Source organism: Gymnoscopelus braueri (genome assembly GCF_963280865.1).
Source record: "Gymnoscopelus braueri genome assembly, chromosome: 2".
In the NCBI taxonomy this organism is placed as follows: Eukaryota; Metazoa; Chordata; class Actinopteri; order Myctophiformes; family Myctophidae; genus Gymnoscopelus; species Gymnoscopelus braueri.
The window spans coordinates 26,101,499-26,122,273 of NC_137604.1; the positions used below are offsets into that span (position 1 = coordinate 26,101,499).

A 20,775-nucleotide genomic window follows, 5' to 3' on the forward strand; every position below is an offset into this window, starting at 1 on the left:
GCTCCTACCTGTTTGCTGTACTTGTTCCCAGTCTGGCAGCCATACTCTGAGCACTGGTCCGACCCCAGGGACATGGCGTCTGCGTTCCCACTCCCCCCGCTGCTGCTGCTGCTGGAACCGGCGCTCCCCGCGCAGCCCCCGCTGCCCACGAAGGTGTTGGACGGGGGCAGCTCCTGAACGGCCTGGTGCTTCTTGCCCTCCGCGGGGGGAGAGTGTGGCTGAAGGTGGACCGCCGGGAGAGGCGAGCTCGACTTGTAGTGCCTGGCCAGATCTGGGCTCGACTGGTGGCGCCTGCCGCCGCCGCTCATCCGCGGGCTGCCGGGGTCGTTGTCCATGGCGCAATAGCGGGCCGCCAGGCGGTCGCTGGCGCTGCTCAGGTCCTCGTCGTCGTCTTCGTTGCCGTGCCGACGCAGGCCGTTCACCGTGACGATGCCGCTGTAAAGGGACCTGTCCGACTTTCCTCCGACCGCGCTCGCGCTGCCGCCGCTTCCGCTGCGCTTGTCCCTGCGAGTTTTCCGTCCGCGGTCAGAGCCGCCGCCGCATCCCGCTTGCGGCTGAGCTCCCTGGGGACTGAAGAAGTCCTCCTCCGGTTCTTTTTTGCCGGCCTCGTAGCCGTTCTTCCCCTGGGCACCGCACTGCCGCGCCGTGACCACTAGGAGGATAACCAGGATGACCGCGGCAGCTCCCGCCAGAACACCGATGGCCACACTCAGGCGCTGCTTCCCCAAGGCCCGCTCACTATCTGGGTCTCCCGCGATGTCCAGGGACAGAGGGGCCATCAGGCTCCGGGCCACCTGCGGTCAGAGACAGAGGGAGAGGAAATAGCAGCAGAAAGAGAATGTGAAAGGGAACAGGGTGGCCGTGAAAGATGACAAAAATGGTGTGTATGACATATACTGAAAATAGACTCCATGACTCCACACGCAGGCGAATCACTTATATAATATACATGAGTCTGCCACCTTGTCACTGTATGGTAAATCCAATATCTCACCCTCAAGTTGTGATTTCACACACATTTAAACAATAATAATTGGTGCAGGGACCAGCAGTAAAATTGATGAAAATAAACACATACATAAACTTGATGGCAGTCACAATAAGGAAAGTGTGAGAAACAGTAAATAATTATGAAAATAAGACCTAAGCCTCCTCTATTTGCATACAGTATGCAAGATATACTGTAAATGGTTATTATTAAGAGATAATAGATAGATACAATCTGTGCGTCTCCAGAAACACATCGCATTATACTACTGTAATATTGTTTTGAATATTGAGTACTTAATTAAAAACACGCTTAACCTCAGATCCAAGCACCGAAGTCTGATTTACACATCCTACCCGGGTCACTTTCTTTTTCTTCTGAATTCCCATAGACGAGTTTAATACTGCGGGATATAAGAACTGAGTTCCAAAAATAAACAAATGAACCCGACGGCTTGACTCTTATGGATATGAAGCATCAACTGACGGTGAGAAATCGCTAATGTCACCGCCGCCGAATTAATTACATTTTTGCCAGAAACAGACTGTATCAAATATGAGTGACTGACTATCGTAAATCATACAGAGCCACCTCCCTGACAATAGCGCTGGGACAACTTGTCTATTTTTGGTCCACAATTCTTATATGAGACGATTCTAGGACGACCCAATGTTATTTTCCGTAGAGAAAAACTTCCGTGACCCAGCGGATGAGCGAGTGACGTCAGGACTTCGGTACTCTATGCTTTGGCTGCACTGTTGGGCATGCCTTCATCACAGAATGAGGCAGGTAAAAGAAGTATTTTTTTTATTTTGGTCCTTGATCGTGGAACAATCTGCAGTACAAATGTCTTTAAGAAGTTTTACAAGGATTACCAAGGGCATACTCGCCAGCAACTGTTTGAAATGCATTTCCAGACATTATTGCCCACCATACTCCATTCACCACATGATAACCTACACACCAATTCACAGATGAACAAAGGTAAATTGAGCTCACTAATGTTACAGTTATACATTGTCTAAAACACAAGATTACAGTTATGTTAAGTTAGGCTATTAAAGCTGTGTGTATAAAATGCATACAGAAATATGCAAATACTTATTCAAACAATAGTGCACATTTCTAAGTTGTCGCAGAACGTATTACAGTCTGGAACTCTTGTATCTCTTGAGATATTTAGTTCAGTTATTATTGGTGTTATTATGTTTTAGATGTTATCAAAAGGAGGGGTGATGGTAAATCTGTATGACATTGGCTGCAACTACATAAGTTGAAATGTATGATCTGGACAGGAGAGATTTCTCTGTGACTGACTGGCATGTTCAACTAATGGTACACCCATGCACCACGAGGTTGGGTCAAATAGTACCATTATTGGGTTTGTTTGGTATTTGTGTTTTATATTTTATTTTATTTTATTTAGGGAATAGCAGTGGCGGCCATTTTGTGGTGCCACAAAATAGAAACCCCATTACTTTTCCAAAGATTTCCGAAAAATATCTATATAGATCATTTTAAGCCAGGAACCAAGTAATCCAGGCTCCTGGTGAATCGTGACCATAAAACAATTGATTCTGTGTCAAAAGATTGTTGAATATTTAATTATATTATATACTATATTGAATAAATACATTTTTTTTTGCGGTTTTCAAATATTTTTTTTTACACAGAATCAAATGTTTTATGGTCATGATTCACCAGGGGCCAATGTGGCTTGGTTCCAGGCTTTATATAATAATCTATATAAATATTTTCAGAAATCTCTATGGGGGAGATGAATGGGGTTTCTATCTGTGGCACCACAACATGGCCACCACTGCTATGCCCTATATAGCATACATTTAAGTAAAGAAAATGGCAGTAATCGTTTTGTGTTTGTTTATGAATACTGGTGTATACTGGTTTAGGAATATTGTGTTGGGGGCAGAAACAGACACATTAGTTCTGTTCTCAGTACGAACCGACTGAACACAAATTGAGTTTTTAAACCCTAGTTCAGGTTGAGGCTGTCTGCAATGTGGGCCTTTGGAAGGATTCCAATTTACTGTGATTTTTTAAGTAAAAGTGTCAAGGGCTTCATAATTGAGTCGCACGCGTAACTGTAGAAGCAGAAATTAACTGATGTAATCGCACCTGCTGCTGAATATCATCTTAGCATTTACGTATCCCCAAGTTTTTTTTTATTTTTACCTTTTATCAAAATCTGAGGGATATATCAGTATAACTACAGTAATCTTCACAGAGGAGAATGAGACAACATGAACAAAGCAGAAGTAAATTCACAGGTGATATATTTAGCCAAAGATTACAATTAATGAAACGATTATTTAAAAAAAGGGAAAATAGCAGATCTACAAGCTCACAACGTGGTACGACACAACCCGATAAAAAATGCTCCATGTATACACCTAAAGTAACCCGATCAAGCCCAACCCGATTGAAATTCTAATCGGGTGCAGATGGGTGGTCTACACCTTTAGACACGATCAAGAGGAAAATTCTTTCATGTATACACCTTAACCCGATTACTATCTGATTATGTTCTTTCTGCTTCCTGGTCATTTATTGGGGCACTTTTTTATTTTTAGCAACTACATTTGAGATATTTCACTACTACATGGGCAATTATTTTTTCCAACTGCGCGGAGTACGTGAGTGCATGTGCGCGTCACCCGCATCTCGATTGAAAACTGTCCGACCGATCAACTAAAAACTCGGGATGCGTAATTGCTGAGGTGCCAAGGGAGCGATGTTTTAATTGTTTTAATTGTGTTTAATGAATGGAATACATGGGCATACAGTCTATCAGTCAAATGATTTGTGGGATAAAATGCACTGCCTTGAATCTCCTGATTTCTCATGCCTCCTCTTCGTTTTTCAGATATTCAATGATTGGCCCATGCTTTTGTTAATGCTGAATGGATTGGAGACGAGGCAGTATTCTGCAGTCTGATGTCTGTATAAAATAAGTCGCAACACACATAATGATGGGAATTGGAGCTCTGACTTGACTTCATCTGGAGCCATGAATCCCTCAATCATTCCACATCACTTTGGGAATGATTGCAACCTCATGCAAAAGTTTTGCTTCCATTCTAGATCATTAATTTCCAAAAGCACAACTCTATCGCTCCATTTTTTGCTGCAGACCTGGCTTCATCCATTGTGCAAAAGGCTGACCAGCAAGTGCGTGCTGGACAACGTATACTAGGTGGGTGCACGCGCACGGGAGAAACAATTAACGAGATGAGACATTAACTCATCAGTTGAAGAGTGGTAGTGGTAGCACTTTATTACTGCTCTAATTCTATGTCCAGTTTTGCGTGTAGCCCGCGGCCGCCCCCCCTCCCTCCCCAGGTACCGCAGCCCCTTGCGTCCTCACCCAGGAGGTTGAACATGAATGAATATTGATGCTGAATAAATATGTCACATTATTCATGTAATAAAGTCCGGGTCATCCCCGGGAACATTCCCATAGTGCGTTCACGTACACAACAGGATCAAGCGTGCGGTCACCATACTCACCTGTCATTATTAATCAGAGGAGAGAGAGAGAGATTCCAAAGAGATTCTACCACGTCCGCGAGTGGACTGGACATTACCCTGTCCTGTCTACTTTCCTGTGCGTCTTTGACCAACCAACCACGGTACCACACACACACACCCCCTGGGTAGGCCTAGGTCTGTTTTTGAGCTGGCCAGTACCTTTTTGAAAACTGGCCAGTAACTTTGTTGTGATCTAATCTGGGCTGATCAGCGCCAAACTTTGCAAGCGTGCTGCCAGTAGGCCACAGAAGTACCTCCACTCATTTTTATATTATGTTCTATACGTTTTGAAAAAAATGGAAATCAATGGGGCTCTGATAAGGATGAAGCCTTGCCCAAATATGGAGTCATACATCATAGATCAGTACAGTGGCTCCCAAACATTTTAGCTCGAGACACAAAAGAGACATTTGATGTCTCCCCCGGGATCCAAACTGATCTACAAGTTCACAACGCGTCGCGATGCGACATGTTTTGAACTTGTAGATCGGCTATTTTCACAATTTCATTTCCTAATGGAATTTCTTTTCATGTATGAAGTTCTTTTTGGTCCTTTGTAGCTGCTGTTTGTCAGACTTCAAACGCATCAATGTTGCTACCGATGAATAATGTCATGAATAATGGTAGCGCCCTCAAACCACAGGCAGACAGTGGCATCACGCCATGGAATACACATCCACCGTCTCTTCAATGAACAATATCCCCATTGACAATGATGGTGTAGGAGTGGATTTCCTGAAGGATTTGCGATCACCATTCAATATTGCAACTGAGAATAGTAGGTGACACAAGGCAGTTAGTACATTGAATGTTAATGGTCTATGTAAGTTGGACCGTGAAAGAATTTTAAGTGTTTTCCTGCCAAGATGTTTTTTTTTGGGGGGGGGGCTTTTAATTATTTTAATTCAGTTTTTTGTTACACAATACAACCCTCAGTGTTGTTTTATCCATTTGTAACTGAAAGCGTACAAATCTGTATGGAGTTAAATTAGTACCGAGGATTTTACTGTGGACAAGGCAAATCTACTTCATCTTGATCAATAGCTCTAACAGGGTTAAGACACTCATAGGTCATTATGTGTTTGGGCCCAAGATAATGGGGTCAAACAACAAAGGGTCTTTGCTGTACGAAACGGGTCAGCACACACACAGACACTGGCACGCACACACACACGTACACACTATGCACTCTAACACTTCGCCATTAAAAGTTCATTATAAGAAAGTGGGTTATGCTGGAGCCGTAACAGACCTATTACTGGTTGTGGTGGCCTGACAATGGGGCGCTGGAGCTTTGGCCCGGAGAGCCCTGCTGGTAATATGAAATAGGGTCATGCATCAGAATATAGCTAATCAATAGAATGCAGCTATTCTAGCACAGTCATTATGTGTACTGCACACACACACACGCACGCACGCACGCACGCACGCACGCACGCACGCACGCACGCACGCACGCACGCACGCACGCACGCACGCACGCACGCACGCACACACGCGCATGCACACACGCACACCCACAAAAAAGGCACACATGAACGCACGCACACACACACTCCACACGTAGGCAGCGACAGATGCATGCCCACAGACTCAGTGTGCTGTCTGTTAGTGAAACAGCTCATTCTGCAAGCCTGACACCTTGTCCCAAAAGCCCGAAGACATTTTCTTTTAGACTGTCAAGGCTGGAAATGTCATGCTCATACAATTATCCGCTATCTTATGAATGGCAGGCATTAAGATTGAGAGAGAGAGAGAGAGAGAAAGTAGAGAGAGAGAGAGAGAGAGAGAGAGAGGAAACAGCGGGTCAACCTGTAGAAAATGTTTTATAGTTTTCAATCATTAAATAATGACTACGGTAACTACTGTCTGCACTTCTGGCAATGCTGGGGAGTGTCGCAACTTCACTGTTCTACTTAGCTTATTACATTATCTGAAGTACATTAGGCTCCTCATATACAGACACATTAGTCACTCTCACTCCCCCCCCCCCCCCCCCCCCACACACACACACACACACACACACACACACACACACACACACACACACATACTGTATACACACACATACTGTATACACACACACACCCCGAGCTAAGAATGGGACTGTATTATATTTCATTGTTTCATCACAATCTATCTGCGGGTTCAGTCTCATTGTTTTAGTGAGGGATCTCCATTCTGTTGGTCTGATTCCATTCTTCTTCTTGTTTCCACTGCACAGGGGCCCTCTCTCTCTCTCTCTCTCAGCCAGGCTCTGCTCTCATCTGCCCCATTGTTCTACTGCTGCCTGCGGTATTCCATCCTATTCTCATTCTGCTGGGCATCTCTCTGGCTTAGCGCATCCCTGCACCGCCTGTGTTTCTGGTGTGCACACGAGTAGCTGGAAAGACATATAGAGCCCTATGCCATATGTATAAGCCAAGTGTGTTCATGTGTGAAGGGTGTGCACGTGCGCGCGTGTGTGTGTATACATACAAGGCAAACCAGGGTTTGCATCGACGTATGAGTGATGGAAAACAGCAGTGCATCACCGAAGTGTGTTTGTCTCTCTGTGTGTGTGTGTGTGTGTGTGTGTGTGTGTGTGTGTGTGTGTGTGTGTGTGTGTGTGTGTGTGTGTGTGTGTGTGTGTGTGTGTGTGTGTGTGTGTGTGTGTGTGTGTGTGCACACGCACGTACACAGGCCGAGTTAAATGTTCAACAGGACAGAGGATCAGCCACCTCTACCATTCCATTCTAGTGCGTTTCTCTGTCGCATCCCCAACTCCCAGTGGAATCTTCCACTCTGCTGCATGAGCTTTGTTCTGGCAGAGCTTAACATCACCATCTATCTGTTCAACTCTCCAAGGATTCTGTTATCTGCATGTCACTGAAGATACCAGCACTATGACTGAGACAAGAGCTTTTCCCCTGGCCATGCTACTGACCTGGGCTTAGAATATATCAGGTTTATGTGGTTTAATACAGGCTATTTAAAGCAGGTTGTATGTCTTTCTTTTGCTTTTCTTATTCTTGCCGCGCTGTTACCTTGTACCCCACTGTTGTAACCCACTGTTCTGTGATGAAAATAAAATGTTAGGCAAAGAAATGCATAAGAATGCGAAAATATAAATCTCATTAAAGTAATTGCTTGCAGTTGAAGTGTAGAAGAGTATTTGCCGTATTTTGATCAACCAAGTCTACTGGAGTATTCCAAATGAAGATCGCGTCCAAAGTAAACAAACTAAACTTTCCCGCTCCAACTCTGCAGCACCATGTACTAATTAGCCAACATGTGGTTGTGCCAGCGTTGGAAATAGAAAGACTGTAGTGAGTTTCGGCCGCGGCGCTGCAGCACCAGCAGCCGTTTTCATTCCCTAATTACATCTGGCATCCATCCACCACTCAGTTTGACTTCATTATGAGATGGAGGTATTCTCTCCTCCATGTCTTCTACTCAATTACTCCTCCAAGTTGCTTTTCTCAATCAAACTAAACTACCCATGTTGTAATCTACACAGGGGCTTTTTATACAGGACCGTGTGGACACATTACACCCCATTGTTCCATTCAATGGCCCGAGCCATTTAGCTAGGCTGTAGTTAATTCCACCTGCAAGGGTCATTGTTCCATGGCTAACCAGGTGTTCTGCCTCATAACCACATGAACCCTAGCGTCCCTATTCGGAGGATGTCATAGTAAGCAAGCATTCAGCGACATTAGCAGATCAACGAGCTCACAACGTCGCATTGTGAGTTTGTAGATCTGCTATTTTCGGCAAATACATTTTGTGTATTGTGGAAAGAATAGGGAGGCCAAGGACAGACCCCTGGGGGACCCCAGTCGATGAGGTATATATGGTATATGGTATACGCGGCTAATCTACAGCAGTGGTTCTCAAAGTGGGGTCCACTCTGAGAGTGCACAAATGGAACAAAATGGACCCCATATGTACACACTCAGAGTTATGGGGGTCCTTGAAATTAAAACGGTTGAGAACCACTGATCTACACTAACTTGATTGTTCAATTTGTGCTTTTCAGTCCAGCCCAGTCTAGTGTTGTGTTGTGGCAACATTTCCTTCATGGGGCGTTCATCCTTTCTATAGCCCATTTAACCCTTTAAGACCAAAGCAGATTCTACAAATGTCTTCTAAATCCCAACAGTTTTCTGAAAAACGTATTTTTCTATAGCAGTGGTGCTCAAACTTTTTCATGTCAAGGAAACCACAAAATGATATGTATTTGGACGCGGACCCCCATCTCAAAATATTTTGTTCAAGGGAAATAAAAAAAATAGCAGATCTACAAGCTCATAGCGCGGCACTCGGTGCCACGCTATGAGCTTGTATATCTGTTATTTTTGAATAGCCAAAGTGTAAAATAATGCTTTTTAGCTCAAATCAAAAAGTGGCACAAATGCGTTCCAGGTCTCAATGCCCCCGTTCTGTATAAAAGGTATGGACATGTATGGGGGGGGGGCATTGTTGTTGTTCTGCCATTGAGCTGGCAGCGGAGGTAGTCTCAGAGCAGGATCACTGCCTGTGTAAAAGCACAGCCCCGACAGAGAGGGGACAGAGGTGTGACATCTAAGGTCCACACATAACTTTCTGCCTCGAACCGCCGCCCCCTGCTTCTCTTCAATTTCTCCTCCATTGTATTCCCGATCAGATTTCTCAAACAAATCTGTCATTGAAACGTTACACATCAACGTGCGCATGTCATTTTGTGTTTGTTGTTTTTGTGAGAAACGGGCGACACGCAAGTCAATCAATGACCTTACAATGGCAACAATAACAGATATAGGCTAAATAATGTTCCCTAAATGAATAGCCCTAGTCTAAATAAACAATACATACTGTACTTCTTCTGGGTCTGTATTTTGTGAAATATAGTCTCTTTCTTTTAAATGTATAAAGTCTATTGACAGCTGTCATCTGAGAGAGAGAGAGAGAGAGAGAGAGAGAGAGAGAGAGAGAGAGAGAGAGAGAGAGAGAGAGAGAGAGAGAGAGAGAGAGAGAGAGAGAGAGCGAGAGAGCGAGAGAGCAAGAGAAAGTCAGAGAGATTGAAATGACATTAAGTGAGTTTTGTGACTTTAAAGTGATCGTTTTGACAAAACCTGAATGGGTTACACAACTCTCGCATTCTCTTATTTGTAAAAAAACAGCCTTCAATGTCACTCTGTGAGAGAAAATGCTTCAGTACTGGAGTTTCCGTGACTGCAGGCCGAACGTTGTCGGTCCGTTTTGTGTCGTTATTTTTGTTAAATAAACGCGTAAGCTAAACTGTAAATGCATCGAATCTACCGACAACCGCTGTCATCTAAAAAACGGCATAATGTAACACGAGACGCTGATGCTGTTGTGTTACACATCACCTCTGATTCAACAATGGAACACGATGTGAAATCACACACGAGGGCAGCTTTGTTTGGCACTTTGTGAAAAAGCAAAAGCTGGCACTAAAAAGTCGGATCTGATTTACACCTCTGTTGTGGGATCACTGCGTAAGAGCGACTTATGTAAGATTGTTTTCAACAATGTCAAAAGACAAGTTGTGGCAAATGGAGCTCCCTCATACTGATATAAGCCTACATCAGAACCCTTTAACCACATGAACCGGAGCTTCCCTAGGGTGCCCCAGGGACAAGCTCGCGATGCGTCGCGACGCCTTGTAAAGCTTGCAGACTAGACTTGTAGACTTGTGTCGGCTATTTTTGGGCAAAGAGATTTGGTGTAGATGGAGAAAAAAGGAGCGGACCAAGTATAGAGCCCTGTGGTGTCCCGGTCAACAAAGTATATACGGTTTAAGTGGTTAAACAACTTGTGTTTAGAGATAGGAGTGCACACGGTGCAGTGTGCTGCATACCTCATCGAGGTGTTCAACATACAGTAGGGCTTAACCCTTTGAGACCGGGAACGCATCTGTGTAATTTTAAAGATTTCTTTGGCTATTCAAAAATAGCAGATCTACAAGCTCATATGAGCTTGAGTTTTTCCGTAGCGACCATTTTTAACTCTGTTACAACTTCCCTGGAACAAAATAATTTGAGATGGGGGTCCGTGGCCAAAATTCATAATTTTGGGGGCCCCTTGACATGACAAACGTTGAGAACCACTGATTATACCAACATTTTTTTTTTTCTTCCAAAAAATAGGATTTAGAAGACATTTGTATAGAATCCCCAGAAGCAAAGATTTGAGTTAAAAATGTGTGCTTTAAATATATATATATATATTCAAAGATTTGCACACATTTTCACGATTTTTCAAAAATAGCAGATCTACAAGCTCTACAACTCTGTGCCGCGCTATGAGCTTGTAGATCTGCTATTTTTTAATAGCCCAAAGAAATCTTAAAATGACATAGATGTGTTAATAGATGGTCTGAAAGGGTTAATAATGTCATGATACTTCAGAACACCAACAAATTGTTTTGAACACCTTGAGAGATGAATCAAAATGTTAAGATTGATCTCCGTCTGAAGTGTCTACAAACAGTACGGTGTTAACCTTTATCTCTAGTTACAAGTGCCGCCGCGGGCCTTTCCTCAGGGGCAACTTGATGCAAGCTATCCATGATTCAAATGGCACTTCAACCCACAAAACTATGACTAGCAAAGCAAACAGTCTGACCACAAGGCCACAGAGGTGATATTTCTTTAGGCTATAAACCCATGCATCGACAAAAGCAAGTCTGTAAACAGGAGCAAAAGAGAAGTGCTGTTACTTATCTGGAAATAGAGTTATTTGAGAACGTTTCATGGAGTGTGCTGTCCATAGTAACTGAGGACATGAAGGATGATTTCCAACAGCAGAACATAACCTACATTTACTGGTGTAGTTCATCACCAGGTTCCAACAGCAAAGTGTGCTAATTCAGTCAATCACCACTGCACCTCACGGTGAATACAGCTTCTGCTGTAAAGTTCAGAAGCCATAGATGTTTCTGCATTTAATCACACACACGCGCACACACTAGCTTAGTTTCTCATTTCCTTACTTTCTTAACAACCATGACAGTTTTGAGATATCTGCCTCAAATAATGGACTGTCTCTGAGTCCGTTATTGGAGAGCAACTTAAAGAGAAGAAGGGCTAAAAATGTGGCTGGAGAGCAACTTTATATGAAATGTTTCAACTGATCATCCAGGACCAGATCTGGGCCAGGTGGACTCTCTCTCTCTCTCTCTCTCTCTCTCTCTCTCTCTCTCTCTCTCTCTCTCTCTCTCTCTCTCTCTCTCTCTCTCTCTCTCTCTCTCTCTATACTTTGGAGCTCTGCTTTCCATAAAATCTGTATCATAAAAAGAAGCACTTCAGTAATACGGTTTTGTTTTTGACTAAAAGGCCATTACATAAAACATAAAAGCAAGCTGGCCACAGTAAAAAAAGGTTCACTTAGATAGAAACTACAAATAAATTGGCAACACCAACAGCCTTCAAAGGAGAAATTGAGTTCTTTATCTGGGACAAATACACACAATTATTTTTCTGTAAAAGTGGGAAAAAAATTGCAACACCCCACAGACTTTGGAAATGATGCAGTTATCATCTCATTCTATTGGGAAAATAATCTTTTTTTTCCCCCTCCACCACTTTAGTTTAAACAGCTATAATCATTAGCCATTACCTGTGTGTTCACCACTGTGATGTGCAATCATTGTGGTCATTATTTAAATGGCAGGGAGGACACCGCAGAATCCTGAATGTAAAAATGTACCCTTGTAGATCCACTTTTAATCTCTGGGTTTTGCTGTGGGCTATGACAATGGCATTAATTTGGCTTACCACTTTGTCTCTCTCTCTCCCCCCCCTCTCTCTCTCTCTCTCTCTGCCTATATCTCTCTCTTTCTCTGCCTTTCTGTCTCTCTGCCTTTTTTCCTCTCTCTGCCTCTCTCTCTCTCTCTCTGTCCCCCAAGATGTTTCACTCTGTTTAACTCACACATTACCATATCTGTTCTTCTTCACAAAAAACAACAACAAGCAAGTAACACTCAAGGATATATTACCTGTGCGTCCACCACCGTGGCGTTGGCCAAGCTCTCGTTGATGAAGACATGAACGAGGGCGGTGGTGCAGAGCGAGGGCACCCCACTGTCGTTGACCCGCACCACCAGACGATGCAGCCCTCTGTGGCGCCTCTCCAGAGGCTCCGCCAAGGTGATCACCCCGTTGCTGTGGCCGATCTCAAACAGCCTGAAGGGGTTGCCCCCTACCAGGGCGTAGCGGAGGTCTGCGTTGGGGCCCGTGTCTGAGTCCGTGGCCGTAACAGTCCTGACAATGGTGCGGGCACTGCTGGCTGGCGGGAGGAGGGTATAGGACTCGTTGGTGGGAGACGTGACCGAGGGGGCATTGTCGTTCTCATCTGTCACAAAGAGTGACACGGTCGCAGTGGCCGTTTTGCGAGGCTCCCCTCCATCCACAGCGCGGACACGGAAGGTGTAGGACGAAAGCCTTTCTCTGTCAAACGAGGCCGAGGAGAAGATAGTGCCTGTGTTGTTCTCTATGGAAAACACCTCCTCTTGATTTCTCTCGCCGTTCTCTCCCTCGCTCTTCTCTCCTCCTCCGCCGCCCACTCCTGCCGTCTTCTCCTCGTCTCCGTCCATCTCCACAAACAGACTCAACTCTGCATTGTCTCCTTCATCTGCATCCGTTACGGTCACCATGCCAACCGGACTGTTGGCAAGGAGGTTCTCCTTGACGTAGAAGGTGAAGATTTCCTGGACAAACTTTGGAGCGTTGTCGTTGCGGTCCGTCACCTGCACGACGACGGTTGCTGAGCCCTGCAGAGATGGGGTGCCTTTGTCTTTGGCGATGACCCGGAACTCATACCTCTCCCGCGCCTCACGGTCCAGAATGCCAGACGCGCGGATATCGCCATTATCTGTGTCTATATAAAATGCCCCATTGACGGATGGATCCAAAGAGTAGGCGATCTCTGCATTCTTGCCACTGTCCGCGTCTGTGGCGACCACAGTCACCACCCTTTCGCCAGGTGAGTTGTTCTCTGCGAAGTGGACCTCCACCATACTCTGGGCAAAGGTTGGAGCATGGTCGTTGATGTCCACGACTCGCACCATCAGCGAACTATTACTGGACAGGCTGGGGCTTCCGGAATCTACTGCCACAATGGTGACGCTGTACTCTTTGGTGGCTTCATAGTCAAGCAGAGCAGAGGTGTGCAGGAAGTATTTTTTCTTGTTTCTGTGAAGACAGACAGAAAAACAGACAATATGTCTCATTGTTATTTGCTTCCATATTTTGGTGAATTTGAAAGATTTTTGATTTTCATTATTATTAATCTGCAAATTAAATCTGATAATCTAGTTTGTTAAGCCGCCCTCCCACCCCCCCACCCCCCCCCACCATTAATTCAGTCACATCTACTGTATTGAGTGGTTGAAATAATGGTGAATGGTGAATTACAATATTAGAGATACATGCACAAAGGCTCTTGATATGTAGAAAGGGTGAAAGATAAATATTTTAAAGAATATATTCATGATGTTGCACGGTGCTGTGTGCTGCATTTTGGCAATACCTGTCAAAGGCTTCATCCGCAGGCAGAGGCGGTAGAGCCGTTTCTCCAGCTGGTTTCAGTGTGAACGGGACATCTCCCACCACTGTGCACGTGACAGCCCCATTCTCCCCCTGGTCTCGATCGGACACCTGAACCAGAGCCACCGGGGTGTCCACCAGGACATTTTCTGGCACCAGGGCCGCCCCGTCACGAACGGGTATCCGTCCAATTTTGCGGATCTCCACAACGGGGACGTTGTCGTTCTCATCTCGGACAGCCAAGACCACGGTGGTTCGGTCAGTGCGCGGCGGCTGGCCCCTGTCCCTGGCTGTTACTGTGAATCTCAACTGGGCCACTTCTTCCCTGTCAATCCGGTGGAGGACGCTCAGCCATCCAGAGGCCTCGTCCAACCTCAGCAGACGCCTGACCGACTCTGTGGCAGCTCCGAAGACGTACTCCACCTGTCCGTTGACGCCCACGTCGCGGTCTGATGCTCTTACCTGCAGCACAGGTGTTCCAGGTGGAGCATTTTCCGCCATTTCAGCCTCATACACGGCCCTCTCGAACCGTGGGCTGTTGTCGTTCACGTCAGTGATGGCAACACGGAGCAGGGCTTGGGACGAGCGAGGTGGGTTCCCCCCATCTCTGACCCGCAGGACAAGCTCGTATGAGTCTCGCTGCTCGCGATCCAGTGGGCCCTTCACGATTAGTTGTGGTTGCTTCTCACCGTCTGGGGTATCTGCAACTTGCAGCTCAAATACACTGCTCCGTGCACCTCCTCCTCCATTTTCACCTGTTCTACTCCTTCGGTCGGCGGCGACTCCTGCATCCACTCTGCTACTCGGGTTGGCTGCTACTGTGCGCCTTGTACTTGAACTTGACCCAGCACCACCATCCTGAATCAGCTCATATCTGTCAATACCGTTACGTCCAAAGTCACGGTCGGTTGCCGTGGGCAGAAGGTACAGGGTCCCTATTGGCCTGTTCTCCTCAACTGAGAGCTGAAGCACAGGGGAGGGGAAAGACGGGGTGTTGTCGTTGATGTCCGTGATAACCACACGGCCCTCGAACAGGTCCACCCAGCTCTGGAGCGGCCCGATCACCGACACCTCAAAGTCCAGGAAGCACTCGTTCTCGTCAAAGATCATCTGACATTGAGGGAGCTTCTCACGGTCAATCCGCCGTGCTCCCGTGGTCAGCTCACCTGTCACGTTGTCTATCTTGAAAAACTCAGAGCCGCTCTCCAGCGCGAAGGTGACGTCCCCGTTGCCGGTGCCTGCCGTGAGGCCCAGGTCGGCGGCCACGTTGCCTATCTTGACGTCAGGTGGTCCCTCCTCCGCCACACGGTACCGGAGAGCTGAGTCGGCAGTCGGCAGCTGAGTCAGCAGCTGCAGTACGACCATGAGGCTGAGAGCCTCCGCCGCGGAGGAGTGCACTGCACCAAGCCTCCGCATGGCTCAGCCGTCCTCTCCCTCTCTCTCTCTTTCCCACTGACTGTGTCTCTAGGGCTTTTATTGCTCTACAGCCGTATTTCTTCCCTCTCTTTTTGTTGTAGTATCATCCGTAAATCTCCGTTCCTTGTGAGCCTCACAGCGTGGTCTTCTCTCCCTCTGTCTTCTCTCCCTCAGCCTCCAGCTCTCTGCAGTCTCTCTCTCTCACACACACACACACACACACACACTCTCACTCTCTCTCTCTCTCTCTCTCTGTGTGCCTTGCTTCTCTTCTGAGCACTGTTCCTCACACTGTTGGATACTTTACTTCAGTTGAACGGATGCTTCATTTATTCCCCTCCTTCTCTTTTCAATAAGCGTTTCAAGTTGTGTGTTGTAATTCCCCCGTGGCATCACACTGTTCAGAATACAAGGATGGGAAGAAGGGAGAGAGAGAAAAAAAATCCACCCTGCAGAGAAAGAAGAAAACTACTGTAATTCACCCGACTGTGATTATAATCCACTTGACTCTCACTGTTTCTCGTTCAGGGGGGAATTATCCCGTTGTCTCTCAGGGATCCTTATCAGTTTATAATGCCGTTTTGTAATTGGCCTACTCCGATTACCATTTGGGACACTGGGCTTTTCTCGCGTTTTACACTTATAAACTGCAATGCAGCACTAAGCCTACACAAAAGAGAGAGGAAAAAAAACTATCACACACTCATATAGTCTCCGGCTCCTCCGAGCGCCCAGGAAATTATAACGCACTGTTCACAAAAAAAGGCATAAAAAGCCAGATTAAAAAGTCAAAAGTCTTTAAAGGATGCTGTCATTCATAATAGTTTTCATTTCTGCCTTTTCTTTCTTACCTGGCTCCAATTTGAGTCAGTGGGCAGCCGTTGTGGTGGTTTTCCCGCAGTGAAGCAACGTGCCAAAGCCGTTGGATTCCTTCACGCAAGTTACACAGACCAAAGAGTGTGCTCTTCAAACCGACTTCTTGGGGGCAAAAAAAATAAAAAATAAACAAATAAATAACCCGACTGGGAAAATGACGCCACTCAAAAGGCGAGAAACTCCGACATCAGCACCGGTTATAAGTGTAATTCCGTGGTGATGGCTCGTTGTGATCTTTTTCTGCAATAAACCGAGTAAAATGCGTCTTTTTTTTTCCAAGAGTCCCGCATTCTCCACATGCGCCTCCTCCTCACTGTCTCTCTCTCTCTCTCCTCCTCGCTGTCTCTCTCTCACCTGCACCTTCTCTACTGCACTGCTTGTGCTGCTCAGTGTTGCCAGGTTTACATGGAGAAATAAGCAACCGGGTCTAGGAAAACAAGCCCAAAAGAAGCAACTTATTTAAGGTCACATGAGCACTTTAAACCTACAAAAAATTCTTCGAACATCTTTTTTTGAAAATAGCCGATCTACAAACTCACAACGCGACACGTTGTGAGCTTGTATGCTATTTAAAAAAAAAACAATCTTCAAAGAATTCTTTCTTAAATTAGGGGAAAAAATTGAAACATTGGAATGACACAAATCTTGTATATATCTCTAATATTTTCAGATGGGGGTCCACAGACAAATACATATTAATTTGGGGAGTCCTTGACTTGAAAATGTTTGAGAAACACTGGGTTAAACAGCATTAGGAAACAAGCCCAAATAAGCAACTACACCTTAGAAACAAGCCCAGAAAAACCTATGGTTTGTAAATATTAATATTTACAAGGAACTTTACAGAAAAAAAGGCCAAATTCGCTTATAATAAGCGGACATGGCAACACTGGTGCTGCTGCTCTCAAATGATGCTGCAGTCTCTCTCTCTCTCTCTCTCTCTCTCTCTCTCTCTTTCTCTCTCTCTCTTACTCTCTCTCTTCTCTCTCCTCTCTCTCTCCTCTCTCCTCTCTCTTCTCTCGCCCCCCCCCCCTCTCTCTCTCTCTCTCTCTCTCTCTCTCTCTCTCTCTCTCTCTCTCTCTCTCTCTCTCTCTCTCTCTCGCTCTCTCGCTCTCTCTCTCTCTCTCTCTCTCTCTCTCGCTCTCTCGCTCTCTCTCTCTATCTCGCTCTCTCTCTCCGTTCACTGCAACATTTCCCTGGCCGGCGTGCGTAACTTGATCGTTGAGCTGTAACGGGAGAGAGAGGCATGAGGCGGTGTTGGGTCGCCGTGTGTGTGTTTGGGTTACGGAGGGGGGGGGACAGACCTCTCCTCCTCCCTGTCATAGCGAGATTAAATGGCTCGGTGTCCCGGCTACTGACGGCTCTTGTGTGGAAAATATCTTTATTCACGTGCACACTTATAGGATGGGTGGGGGGAGAGAGAGAGAGAGAGAGAGAGAGAGAGAGAGAGAGAGAGAGAGAGAGAGAGAGAGAGAGAGATGTGTGGCTAATAGAAGTAGAGCCCAATATACTTACTTATAATTCTGCAATCTCAGCAGTTTTACTGGGGCGAGAAAAGAACACTTAATTCAGTCTTTTCTGGGGGAGCGCACATTTAGGCTGTAGGACATCTAGACCAACACAAAGACAAGGCCCATATGCTTCTGGAATGCTTCACTATGTGTGATCACTTTGTGACATTGCGAACAACATTTCAACACTGATAGGCTATTGGAGGAGGCTGCACGAAGATTGCAGAGTATAAATAATAATCAAACCAATCATGATTGAAATAATAATAATAGCCTGATAATAGGCATAATAATAAATGTAATAATAATAATAATAATAATAATAATAATAATAATATGGCTAAATATTTTATATAGGACCTATAAGATCTTGATAGATGAGGTTTCCTATATTTTACTGCAGTTGTTTTTTGTTTCTTGTTGTCCCTCTGGAATACTAAAGTAAGTAACCCTTTGTCTGACTGCAGCAGCAGCATCACACAGACTCTCTCTCTCTTTCTTTCTTTCTTTCTCTCTCTCTCTCTCTCTCTCTCTCTCTCTCTCTCTCTCTCTCTCTCTCTCTCTCTCTCTCTCTCTCTCTCTCTCTCTCTCTCTATCACACACACACACACACACACACACACACACACACACACACACACACACACACACACACACACACACACACACACACACACACACACACACACACACACACACACACACACACACACGACACACACGCACACGCGCCACTAGTAGCATCGGTCGGATGTCTCTCTCTCGTCGGGACGACCCGCGGCAGCCAGCAGCACGCGCTGCTCGGTGAGCGCATTGCAGCATCCATCCATCCGGGCTGCACGCTCTGACGTGCGTGCTTCACTATATACTGTAGAGTAGATCTATACACATGAGGAGATGTCCGGCACATAGAGCCTATGATAGATAGATAGATCTATAACACGAGGGGAGATTCTGCTCATAGAGCCACTATACAGTAGATCTAGCTCTGGTCCATATGCCTTTCGGGTTCTCTTCTAAACGAGAAGAGAACCCGAAAGGCTATGGACCAGAGCAACAGTAGATCTATATACATGTGGAGATGTTCCGCTCATAGAGCCACTGTACAGTAGATCTATATTACATGTGGAGAAGTTCTGCTCCATCTCATCAGTATGGATGTAGTGGTCTACTACTACCTCGCTCTAAACCCCTCCCTCCCTGTGACAGTTCTGGGCATTTCGCACTCAGGCCGATTTACAATACATCCCCAAACGAACCGACCGAGTGAGCTGAGTGGGAAGATGGGGGTTCCCCTCTCTCTCTCTCTCTCTCTCTCTCTCTCTCTCTCTCTCTCTCTCTCTCTCTCTCTCTCTCTCTCTCTCTCTGCTGTGCACATTGTGAAGAGGAGAGAGACAGACTGCCTGTTAGTGAATAACTGGCCGAAAGCTGCAGGTCAAACGATACAGCAGCCAAATATGACATCTCTCTCTCCCTCTCCCTCTCTCTCTCTCTCTCTCTCTCTCTACCCCCCCCCCCCTTCGCTTCAGAGTTGCCAGATTGTGCGAGAGAAATAAGCAACCAGGTCTATGAAAACAAGCCCAAAAGAAGCGACTATGCCACATGAGCACTCGACCATTGGCTATTTGAAATAGCCGATGTACTTTAATAGCTTATAGATCTGCTATTTTCAAAGAAAAATCTTGGAAAAGGTGAAAAATTAGGAATATTTTCAAATCCACAAAATCGTGTATGTGGGTCTCTCTGGCACAAAATATTCTCAGAAGGTTGGGTGAGGGTCTACACAGGAACCTACAAGTGACATATTAATCTGGTGGTCCTTGACATGAAAACGTCTGAGAACCACTGATTTAAACAACATTAGGAAACAAGTCTAAATAACCAACGACACTTTAGAAACAAGCCCAAAAAACCGCAACAACTACCAATATGTACAAGCAACTTTACAGAAAAACAAGCCCAAAGTCGCTTATAATAAGCGGACATGGCAACGCTGCTTGTCTCGCGGCATCAGGGGAAACGGAGACGTGTACATTGTGTAGGTCCTCACACTACTTAGCATTCTGTACAACATTCGAAGGAGGCGTTTCGGCACGTGCTTCCTAGCGCCCTCTGTTGTTCGATCGGTGCGCTTTGATTTCCCTCGCAATCAATCGCGGAGAGCTCATTCATGTGTGTGTGTGCCTGTGCGTGCGTGCGTGTGTGTGTGTGTGTGTGTGTGTGTGTGTGTGTGTGTGTGTGTGTGTGTGTGTGTGTGTGTGTGTGTGTGTGTGTGTGTGCGCGCGCGTGCACGTGCATGCGTGTGTACGCGTTCGCCTGCTTTTTAGTTTAAATTCTCCTTCAATTCAATCACATTTCTAATAAATAGGCTATTGAAAAAGTTAACTGAGCCCTATAGGGTTGGAACTTATGAATATAGTAATAGGCCTACATTTTCAATTAGCCTAATTGATTTAGTAGAAAATGTATTTTTGCACACCTGCAGAACAGGTAGGCTATAGGAGATGCAAGGTTGGACTTCTCCAGAAGTCTTAGAATGAAATAGGCCTATAATTAACCACTTAAAACCTATAGCTACTTAGACCGGATTCCCAAGGGCTCTAATAGGCCCCCAATATCTTTGCTGAAAATAGCTGATCTACAAGTTCGACATGCGACATGTTGTGAGCTTGTATCTGTCAGGAACTGGTGTTATAGGACCCAAGTGCAGGAAGTCAAACAGACGCAGAAAATGAGACCCTCGGGCAGGCACCCAGCCAACATGTCCACCTGGGCCCCATGTGGGGCACATGTGGGCTACATGGGTACCAATTGGGCATGAGCTTGAACTGGGCAATTGTAGTGGGTTCCATATAGGTTCTATATGGGCTAAGTGGGCGCGGGCTTGAACTGGGCAAGTTTG

General features: G+C 45.7%; 1 protein-coding gene across 2 annotated transcripts in view; it reads right to left on the reverse strand.

Annotated features, from left to right (window-relative positions):
- pcdh7a (protocadherin 7a) overlaps positions 1–16,676 on the reverse strand; it is a 58,182-nt gene extending 41,506 nt beyond the window's left edge. Inside the window, exons 1-5 of one of the 2 annotated variants that reach the window (XM_080444697.1) lie at positions 16,338–16,676; positions 15,704–15,935; positions 14,054–15,671; positions 12,522–13,716; positions 9–794 (exon numbers count right to left, since the gene is read on the reverse strand). In XM_080444697.1, the coding sequence (XP_080300823.1) occupies positions 9–794; positions 12,522–13,716; positions 14,054–15,486 (3,414 nt within the window). In that variant the 5' untranslated portion in view covers positions 15,487–15,671; positions 15,704–15,935; positions 16,338–16,676. Of the gene's footprint in view, positions 1–8; positions 795–12,521; positions 13,717–14,053; positions 15,936–16,337 lie in introns of both variants that reach the window. The other variant, XM_080444696.1, reaches the window with a different exon arrangement.
- Between the last annotated feature and the right edge of the window lie 4,099 nt (positions 16,677–20,775).